Genomic DNA, 11,911 nt, shown 5'->3' with positions numbered 1-11,911 from the left:
AATTTGATGGTTATTAGTCGTTGTCTCATTTAATTTTAAAAATATAATTAAGGTGTGATTGGGCAATTATCTTGAGATTTCGAGGACAAAAGAGTTGTTGCCAGAGAGAGACCTAACATTGAGTTTTGGATTTCTCACCCCCTTTAATTTTATTGACAAAAATAGATAACCTAAAGCCTACCTAGGGTAGCCTCATGCATATAGTGTATCTTGTCTCAACACCTTTTTGGGAATGAATACAACATCTTAACTACGTGCAAATGATGCATGCTTTCAATTATTAACTCCTTTTTTAATTAGTTTTTGTTGGATATTTTTAGATATATACATTCATGTGTGGTTTGTGGTTTACAATCAAAAGGAGTACATGGAACCAATTCAATAATAAACTAAGGATTAATTATCCGTTATTGATATTTTCTGGATCACATTTGAATATGATTGTCGATTGTACCCTGATTTATTGTTCTAGTTGTTGGAACAATAATTGAGGCACACATATGACATATGGAGTACAAAGTAAAGGATTACACTCTGTTGATATTTTTTAAGGTATGTTCAAGTGTGTTATCGTATTACATATTTAGTACATAATTGAATAAGTTTTAGAAATGTTGGTACAGAAGAGTTCTTCAATGTGACTATACTAGCTATAGTTTTTGGCATGTTGGTATTTTTTTGACAAGTCAGTATTGACTCCACTGAGGCTCGAACCCACCACCTCCCGTATAAAGGGAAGGGTTTAATGCCACTGAACCACAAGGTTCTTGGCAAGTGGTTGGGTATTTGAGCTAGATCAATAGCAAAAACTGTGCAGTTAAGGTTTCCAGAAAAAATTATTGAGTGGAGGCATAAAGGCTAAGTCCAACACCAGTTGGCTAGGGAAGAGAAAGAATACGTATACATTTTTACATAAAAGTAAAAACATACAAGAATAACATAAATTCACATTTTAATTTAAAAATAATTTAGTTTTCAATACAATGGATTAAATGAAAGAAAAGAACATGTTCAAAAAAAAAAAAAAAAAGAACAAAAAGAGACTAAAATTAAACAAGACACGGTCTAGCTATGCTTACACTATCAGTTGTTAAGAGCAACTTAACTCCGTTTCTTGTGTCATTCATAACTCACCGATTATAATACATGTTCCCTCGTCTTATGTATTGAAAATAGATAAATCAATGTCCAAACTTTTTTTTTTTTGAAGAAAGTGTTGTAATATAAATCATTTGAAAAAAATAATTAAACTTTTTAGTTCTAGAGATATTGTGCTAGAATGTACTCCTTAATTAGCATTCATGAATCCTACATGGCTGCTAGCTCCCAGCCACCCACTTTCTAGAATATATAATTAATGTCAAACTTTTCATGCACAGGAGAAACTATCAATATGTGCAGTACTATTTCACTGTATAACTATAAGCCATCCACCATCAAATTCAGATAATCCAACCATGCAAGAAAAAGTTTGATGAACACGTTCAAAGTACCCAACAGTTTACCTTCATAATGTACAAATATTTATAATTTCAGTACCACGGAAGATATAAAAAAATCTGATTGAATTAAGTATGGTCTAATCATTTCAACAATGTCTATGAACAGTCATGACTGAACCGTTTTAGCACGGAAGTGATTAAATGAAAAAATCATGTCGAATAAAAGGTCATTCAATCTGCACGATTATCGTCTTGTCTCGTGTGATATATAATTTTAATTTATTTTTTTATATCCAAATTAAAGGATGAAAGAAAGGTAGGATTACATAAAATATGACCTAATCATTTCAACAATGTTTATGAACAATAAGACCAGACCGAATCTTTTAAAACAGAAATGATTAAAAGGAAAAATCAAGTCGAATAAAAGGAAATTCATTTAATACAATTATCGTCTTATCTTGTGTGATATATGATTTTAATTTATTTTTCAGTACCACAGAGGATAAATAAAAAGAAAAGTATGATCACATAAAGTATGGTCTGATCATTTCAATGTTTATGAATATTAATGACTGAAGTCCGTGGAAGTAATTAAAAGAAAAAAATTAAATCAGGTAAAATGTCATTTAATCTGTAGAATTATCTGTCTTATATCGTGTGATATGCGTTACGAGAGCATGCTAACACAGACAAGTGAGAAGTGACAAGTTGATGCCTGCTTCAAGCCGGCATTGGTCAAAAGATATGAAGAAAATCATTCCATGTTTCTTCTTTTCTGTGTTGCCTTTTACTGATCTTCCATGAAGGTGCAGTGGCCTTAACATAAAATCTGTCGTCAAAAGCACTTCCACTCTCGATTATTTTAGTGATTTATTCCTGGATAACTATTAAAGAAAAAAAATGGCTGGCCCCCTCCTTCACGCCGTTCAGACAATCTAGAAAACTGGCAGGTTTCGATTCCACGTATGTGGTAATTAAGCTTTCCCTTCAGGAGTTTTGTAATTATGGGATGTCGTCAACGTTCAAAGTCAAAACACACTGATTACCACATAATTTCACTGGTAAAGTTATGTCAGGGTATGATGTTTTTAACTTTTTTTTTAATGGGTGCATACTTACGTCAGCAATTGTGGCGTCATCTGCAAACTTTTCCTCCGGGTTTGACTGATCCACCGGACACCGTGCGCATAAAACATTATTTTATTTGGATTCCGATATTTTCGGTCAGATATTTTGGCCCATATTGCGGTCGGCCCTGATAGAGTATAATGGGCTTACTCTTAATCAATGTGTTTTGACAGAAATAATATCAATTATATGGGCCCATGTCCATTAATCAAACATAGGCATAGTTCTTGGAACAAAGACTAAAAATGGGCTTTCTTGTATAGTCTGTGGGTCTAGGCTGAAGGATCTGATATTTTAATTTTTTTTTTTTTTGAATGATTATAGATTTTCTGCAGGTAATACGCAATTGTTATACCATGAACCAAAGTTTATATTGCATTGTGAATCCTGATACAAAAAATTTGTACCTTTAGTTAACACATTTTGTACCTACAGTTAACAGTTTATGTACGTGTAAAGAAATACTTTATTAATTGCTTACACATAATATGATAGCTATATAATACTACACTTGCATTATAGTAATGTAGCAAATCCAAAGCTAGCTTTTGGATACATTATAAATATATGCGGACTTGAAAATTGAACTCCCAGCCCACAATCTATGAAAACCCAAAGTAAAACCGTGTTGACATTCGTATATGAATTGTGCTATTTTCGGTTAGCCTGAGTATATGTTTGGAGAGTGAGTTCAACATTCTGTCATCGAAATATGACGTTGACTACTAGCTATATAAGTATAAGAAAATAAAATTACGCACTTGTTACTAGTTATAATTTTGACATAGAGATAAACGCTTGATTATGCCATTTTCTTCTTTTGAATTTACTTAATAAATTTGCATTTTAATGCAATAATAACACACACACACAGCTCTAGCTAATAGGTGAGCTATGTGATTTTGTAATTAATCTCCTAACATGACAAATATTAGCATTGCCAATCAAACTTAATAAGTGAAAATAATCATTAACAACCATACTTTTATAAGATAAGTCAATTGAAGAGCGCAAGGTGATTTGGTAAACCAAGAGAGAATCAATTTTACCTGCACGAATTTAGCTCACTGGTTAAATAGGCAATATTTGGAAGAAGAAATCAATGTTTGAACCTCAGCAGTAGTGGTCGTGTGAGAGTTATGCTCAAAGTGAGCAGATCCCTTGTGCGCACCAACATTTGACCTTGTCTGTTGAGCAATTGAGTAACCGTGATTTGCATCGTGTCCACATTTCGTCTTGTCTATTTAGTAATTGAATCACCACGATTTACCTCCTCCCAAATATTCTATCGGGTTGGGGTATGAGAGACCCTCGAGGTTAAAGATTCTATTTTTTGGAAGAAGGGAGAATTAATTTCAACAATAACATTTAAAATTGTTTTTTATATTTATTAGTTATGTTCTCCATAAATTGGTTGACTTCTATTAATAAGCAATCAAATAGTTTATGACACAAAAGGAAGTCAATATTAAGGCGTTAGAGACTTAGAGGCACTCATATATTCCAAACAAGACCGTGTATGTTGACAATTTGTACGTTGAGAACTGGATGTGGACTCGCTTAGCCAATCCGTGGTACGTACGTCAACATCCTATCCATGTAGCCCTACGTTTTTTACTCTTGTGGGGGACCAAACACTCTTAAATACTCTCGTGCCAATATATAGGAACAATTAAACCTACTACACGTACATCTCAAATAATTAAGCCATCTAACGACAAGGTTAGGGTCTGATTTCTGATTTCCTGTCATGAAATATTGAGAATTTAAATTTGAGTCAAACATTTTTTATGTAGAGATGTACCGTTTAATATTGTGTTTGAAATTAAATTAAATTAATTTAATTTACCTCATTATTGGTTGGAGGCGACGGGTTCATGAGGTCCGAGATAGAGTTCGACAAAGTTGAGAAACCAAAGTTATAAAATAATAATAATAATAATAATAATAATTCACTCTATATTCCTTTTGACCACCATATGATCATCAGGAGCTAGACTTTTATTTTGAAAGTTTACTCCCAGACTGCTGTTGATGAAACTATTATGACAAATTTCACCTCTGTGATCAATTGAATATTTAGCGGTAAAATTCCAAAACCCGGTCAAGATGAGTGTTTTTTAGCTGTCACTTCACTCGCTCATTGAACGTTGATCACCACACGTGGTTTGAAGGACAATATATATATGATTTAGTTATATATTCAAGTTTGAGGCCTACCTAGACCGCGTTTAAATTCATATGTTAACTGGGAGTTTCGCGTTTTCTGGTAACGAGAATAAATTCAGCAAATATAATACACAGTGAACACCAACTCCTCGTGCTCTTGACCACAAGTCCACAACTCTCTGTCAATTATAAATTCTGTGTTCACATTCATTAATTAAACCTAAAATCCTAAAATTATTAATGTTCCCTTTAATTCGCTACGCATATACTAAACTGTCTCCCACGTGTTGAAAGACCATCCTTCAAAAAAAAAAAAGTACGGTCTTAGCTTGGTCTTAAATTGAACTTCATCATACCGCGTTTAATTAGGTTGTAATATAAAAATTACACATTAATCTGCCCAGAAGGCCGACAGTGACGTGAGACTGCTTGTCTTACGTTATCTCCAGCGTCATACTCATAACCGTGCCTATATGATGATGAACATAATTGTGGATATGTGGGAATCAAGATTATTTAAAGTCCCAATTGTATTATTAATCAAATAGTTAATTCAGTTATCGTACATAAAGGAGGGGCTATATTCAGTTAACCTAAAGATTAGCAATATTAAATATGAAGATTCCAAGATTGAATCATTCTTTTACCTTTTCTTTATGATTATGGTTTTTGGGGTCTGGGCAGGTATAGTTGACCTTAATGTGAACAGGAGACAAGAACTGAAGTAGCAAGTGTGAACGATGAAGGACATCTAGAGAGGTTGAATAATGGTTTCTGATCTAAAAGATTAAGCCCAGAAGATATATATAAGGGACCGGATTTCTATACAGATCCATATTGAACATTTCAGAATGTATATATAGTATTAGGTGTTAACAAGGGGAGGCGTGTCCAAAAACAGTTGTGTTTAATGAACAGTTAGATTCAATATTTGCTTATAGTAACTTTTTTAGGCAGGCCAATAATAGAGTTACCCCTGGCAATAAAAAGTTTATTGTGGGGTATAATGTGTTATGGATTATGATTGATTGATAAATTCATTATTGATCATATTTTACTTTATCATTAATCTTCATTTTGAACCCAATGGCGTAGCTCAAGTGGCAAGTGAACTCTCTTTGTGGGGAAGACACAACTCAACCAAAATGTTTCTCAAGAAAATTATGAAGCCGTATCGGATACGTGCGGCCAACTTCTTGTACAGGCTTTTGTCTGCCCATACATTTATGCTAGTATTTAAGCTCGTTTTGAGTTGTTTTTAATTTTTTAAAATTTGGTTCCGACCCCTAGACGAATTTTAGTTGTTTTCTTTCATGTTCCTTTATGTTTTAAAGTTAAATTAGATTTATATTCTGTAACATATTTGAAGTTTGTATGGAAGGATTTATGCTTGAAGTTCAAGGATTTCTCTTCTTTTTCAATAGGTCATGTTTTAAAAAAAAAAAAAAAAGAAGAAATCCTTAGAGACCCTTAATATTAAAATTGCTACTTGTTTTAATTTTTACTTATTTGACTTATTCATATAACTGATCGATAAATAATTCAGATTTAGAGCGGCCTGCTGATTAAGAACGGCGTTGGACTTGTAATGGTATTATTTAACGAACTCTCCTCAGATATTGTCTGCTTAATCATGCCTTTATCCTATGGATTAATAGCAAGTTGCATGTAATTCAGGACAGGCAACATACTTAATTGGCTGGATTAACAATCCTACACAACACTATTTATCTAATTAGAAAAGCACAATTTGCATCTCCAATTCAATAATACTTTTTAGAACTTTGTTCTCTTATGTTTAAAAAAAATTGGTATACCCCCTTAATCCTATTTTATTTCCATTATTATAAGTAGGTTGCATAAGGCCGTTAGATGCACATACACTCAAGTGGCGAATGCAAAAGTGTATAGTATAATATGATATGTAAATTTGTAATAAAAAAAATGTACCACGTAAAATTATAAAATGCTTTAATTCTTGAGTTGTATTTTTAGGTATCATAGAGACATAGAGTGTAATCATTTACAAATATAACCATGTAACAATGACCTTCATTTGATAAAATCGGAGATAGATAGTCCCTAAATCTAAAATAGACAAACTAGATGTTGTGACTCTTTCTAAAGGAAATTAAATCGTGAGGATTTCTGTAGTTGACAGGCAGAACAAATATAATAGAATTACTCTTTTCACTTGACGACTTTGACACTGAATAATGACGTAAAATTTGATGTAGGGCTTTAGAGTGAGGGTGACCAAGACGGTTGTGCCAAACTTCTGCGACGCTTTGGATGTGACGAATGCCATGGGTCTTTGTATCGAAATTTTGTATAGTCCCTCTGAGTTCTCTCCTCTAAGTAGAACTTGATTGGTGGTGATGACCTTCACAACAAAAAAGGGCAGATGAAACTCAAAGAAAGCATTATTGTTAGTGGTAAAACATTTGACAGACAGGAGAGAATTGTTAAGTTTTGGAACATGTAAAACATTTTGTAATTGCAGGGAACGTGAGGTAGAGGATATAGAAGTGTTTCCAATACTAGAAATATAATATTCAAACTCGTAACATTACTATCTTGAAGAGCGTCGCTACCGGTGTAGGTTTCCACTTGTTGTAGTGAAGAGGTGTTTGGAGTGGCATGATGTGTAGCTCCGATGTCGGGAAGTCAGTTTTAATTTGAGAAAACAGAGCAACGGCTATGTCATATATATAGGTCATATTTGCCTGAATGGGAGCACCTGAGTATCTTTGGTAACACTATAGAGTAGTATGACCAAGATTGTTTCAGATCTTACACTTTGGAACATATCCTGAATCGCGTTCACAACCTCAACCTCCTTTATTGTCACGTCCACGACCACAATGCTAAGTAAAATTATGTTGTTGCGGAGAGGTAGTAGTTGGTCCTCGTTGTGCAACAAGTACTAGCGACTGATGTGCAGTGAAGAGATCATTGAGTTGATCAATGGTGACAGGTTCATTGGTAGCTAGTCAACGATGAAACCATCCACGATACTCATGTCGAAGGCCCTTGAACATATATAGGTTTTGTTCATCTAATCCAATTGGTCACCCAACTTCGGCAAGTAATCCAATTAATTAAAACAATGGCTTTGTCAAAATACTCGCTCGTTGTGGAGTCTCCCTGGCGCAAAAACTGCAGCTGACTAAGGAGACTCAAAGAACGTGCCCAAGAGGAAGACCCAAAGGCAACTTCAATGGCTAACCACAGGGCCTAAGACGTGGTATGACCCACAACAACGCACATAACCTAATTAGATAGAGACGAGATGTATATGGACAAAATAGATACATCCTGACATACCCAATTTTGAGCCGCATGATTAGCTACTACAAAAGATCCACCCAGAGCCTTAATAAAATAAGTTGGACACGTGAATGTGCTATCTACGTAACCACTGAGATCTTGCCCGCAAAGAAACGAAATGAGTCGGATCTTCTAGAATAAATAATTAGAGGATGTAATTTTTCTGGATACAAAGTGATGGGCGGTCTGGAGGAGTGGAAGATATATCAGATAGGGTATGATGAGAAGAGGATGTTGAGTCACCAGTGGCGTTGGCAGTTGGGTTAGCAGCTATGGATCTTTTAGGTTTGATGATACCAGATAAGAACAATAAATCTGAGAAGAATAATAATTTTTGGAAGAATGAATTGTTATTGAATACTTGATTAATACAATATACATAAATGGACTATTTAAAGGCATATAAAGAGTCCTAGTCTGACGAGGAATAATACAATGGATATACATAGAAAAGAATTTTTATGTGACTAGAAGATAGAATCCTAATAAATGAAAGGTGAGAACCTAGAATGAGTATTTATTATGCTATCAAATCCTCACAATCAAGTTAGGTTCCATTTGTTTAAATTTAAAAAAAAAAAACTAATCAGGTTTTATTTTATTTTATTGTATTTACTTTACCACTTTACGCTCTTGAGCACAATAAATTCAAATTATAATGTTTTTAATCAGAATTAAACTCTAGAAGTTAAAGGTTTAACTAAAGTCTAAAGTTGTAACAAAAAAATCAAAATATTTGGTAATAACTGAGTTTCTCCTTGACCTTTTGAAACCCATGTGACCGTACCCGCAAAAAGACAGCGACGAATCTTAATATATTCGAATCAACGACAACCGAGTACAAATTAATAAGCTTCCTGTGTTTTGGTTGACAGACGATGTTATCGTATGTCAGGAACGCGGTTTGTTTGATTAATTAGTCCGTTACGACGTTTCTACAGGTATATAAGAGTTCACTTTAAAGCCATCCCAGTGTCTACTATGTAGTTATATGAAACACATTAAAAAAGTAAAAGGGATCAGAGAGAGAGAGAGAAGTACGAACCCAGAAAAAGAAAAAATGGTGAAGACTCCTTCGGTTGACAAAAATGGAATCAAGAAAGGGTTGTGGAGTAAAGAAGAAGACGATAAACTAAAAACCTTCATTGAAAGCCATGGGCATAAGAACTGGCGACAATTGCCTAAAATTGCCGGTGAGATTGAATGGACAATATAATCCTTTTGTGTTTGGTTTCTTCATTTCATTAAATTTCACGAAACTCAGCGAGTAATCTCGAATAATTCCATCATTTTTGTTTTTCAGGTTTGTCGAGGTGCGGAAAGAGTTGCAGGCTGCGATGGATGAATTACCTGAGGCCCGGGTTGAAGAAGGGGGCCTTTAGCGTCCAAGAAGATGAGATTATTGTTAGACTACACAACAAGCTTGGAAACAAGTTCGTCCCTTTCCTATTTAATTTGGGAAAATTAAGGATGCTCGTCTGAGTTGATCGAAGTAATCTTAAACTTAATTCTCAAATGTGTTTTTTTAGGTGGTCTGCCATGGCTGAACTCCTGCCTGGAAGAAGTGACAACGAAATAAAAAACCACTGGCACACTCATCTCAAGAACAGAGCGAAACAAACCCAGAAACCAGAAGAATCAGTGGAGGAGTTATTGCCGCCATCTGCGGAAACCTCCGAATTTTCAGATTTCGAGTTCAAACCGCCGCAAGATGACATTTTTAACATTCTTAATCTTGATGAGGTTGCATTACCTCAAAACTCACAAACTGTCAATATTCCACTGTCCCAGGAAGTATCTGCAGCTTCTTCCGGTGGCGGCTTAACGTCGTCGTTTTCGTCGTCTTCAAGCTCAATCTCGGACTGGATATTAGACGACATCAGCACAATTTCCTTAGAATCATTTATGGACCCTCTCGAAAGCTTCTGGACTGAACCCTTTGTTGCAGATACTTCATACCCCAAAAATGTTGGTTATCCTGTCACACTTTTTGAAGGCGAAAACTTTCCAGTACAGACATCACCACTGGAAGGAAATTTTGTGCCACCTTACTTTGAAGATGCCGCATGGTATTGATGATTCTGTGACACCATGTGGCATGTAATTCAACTTTCAATATAATCGAGCTTATGAAGTTAATTTAAATTTATATATTAATTATTAGTGGGTATTGTTGTGTCGAGACGATCCAGAAACAATAAGTAACATATAGTGCGTAATCATGAGAGCGATTTAATTTCTTGTAATTCTTTAAATCTTTAAATAAAAGCTTGTAACCATATATCATATTTGTCAGATAATTACAGACTCTGATCCAGTGCTATCAGTTTATAACTTCTTGTTAGAATATCATATATTTCATTTTGGAATAACAAAATTTAGCAAATTTGAAACCACTCCTAACAGTAAAAGTGATTTGTAGTGTTATACCAAATTTTCCAAATTATTATTCAAAACATAAAAGCAGAAATTAAATATAATATATTGAATTAATAATATTTTTGTCTGACCACATATTTTTTCAACTAACATATTATTGAATTGTGCACGAAAATTAATTTTGTTCATGTTGATCTCTTTAAACTGAAAAAGATATATTTGTCATATCAATTTTTGTGAAGAGTATTCAGAAAATTCAACTAAAGAAAGCTTGAATTGGTAAGAAAAATAGTATAAGTGAGTATAGACATAACTGATAGAGAAATCCCAAATAGTCCAAAATCTTTCCTTTTCCAATTAAATTTATCATCTATCCACTCTAATGGAAATCATAGTTCAAGAAATTTGACTTCACCAAAAATGTGTAACTCGTGCTTAAAAGGGGAAATAACTCAGGTAATTGCCTACACAGGGACACAGTCATACATATATGCTCCCACATATTAAGTCCATCTGGTACGATTCTTTGACTCAAATAATTTATGATTTTAAATGTTATTTAACAAAATTGATAAATTTAAAAATTACATGAACAGTTCTATTGGATTTTAAAGAAAAAATTAGGACAAAAAGAAAAAAGATTGACTTGATTAATAAATAGTAATCATGATGAGTAAAATGAAACAAAAGAAGTATTTGTAAATAAAATTTACAATTAAATTATCGAGAATTATAATTGATTTTTTAAGAATTTTTTTTTGGTATCGATTAAAATCATACATCAAGACTAATCTTATTCATGCTGGGTAGAACATTAAGGGTGACATAATAATAATTCGACTTCTTGTGAAAGATGTTTATCGACTTTCTTGGATCGATCCGGTCAGTTATGGATAATCTAAACTAATTTATATCTTTATAGTCCCTTAGACCTATATCGACTAAAGACCACTAAGCGCACTTGACCCAAAATGCACATTTCGATAGTGACTCCTTGAAAGCCTTGATTAAGAGTTATATATGGCATAATATATATATATATATATATATATATATATATATATATATATATATATATATATACACACACACANTCTTGTTAGAATATCATATATTTCATTTTGGAATAACAAAATTTAGCAAATTTGAAACCACTCCTAACAGTAAAAGTGATTTGTAGTGTTATACCAAATTTTCCAAATTATTATTCAAAACATAAAAGCAGAAATTAAATATAATATATTGAATTAATAATATTTTTGTCTGACCACATATTTTTTCAACTAACATATTATTGAATTGTGCACGAAAATTAATTTTGTTCATGTTGATCTCTTTAAACTGAAAAAGATATATTTGTCATATCAATTTTTGTGAAGAGTATTCAGAAAATTCAACTAAAGAAAGCTTGAATTGGTAAGAAAAATAGTATAAGTGAGTATAGACATAACTGATAGAGA

At 33.3% G+C, this 11,911-nt stretch overlaps 1 protein-coding gene across 1 annotated transcript; it reads left to right on the top strand.

Moving 5' to 3' along the window:
- Window positions 1-9,069: 9,069 nt before the first annotated feature.
- LOC115996321 (transcription factor MYB30-like) lies at window positions 9,070-10,372 on the top strand. Its single transcript, XM_031235525.1, has 3 exons — window positions 9,070-9,265; window positions 9,376-9,505; window positions 9,602-10,372. Exons 1-3 carry the CDS (start codon window positions 9,133-9,135, stop codon window positions 10,146-10,148), a joined length of 810 nt encoding a protein of 269 aa, XP_031091385.1. The 5' UTR covers window positions 9,070-9,132; the 3' UTR covers window positions 10,149-10,372.
- Window positions 10,373-11,911: the final 1,539 nt, after the last annotated feature.

The sequence above is a fragment of the Ipomoea triloba genome, chromosome 11 (genome assembly GCF_003576645.1).
Source record: "Ipomoea triloba cultivar NCNSP0323 chromosome 11, ASM357664v1".
Taxonomy (NCBI): domain Eukaryota; kingdom Viridiplantae; phylum Streptophyta; class Magnoliopsida; order Solanales; family Convolvulaceae; genus Ipomoea; species Ipomoea triloba.
Note: the sequence above shows the minus strand (reverse complement) of the source record. Positions and strands in the feature narration are given on the sequence as shown.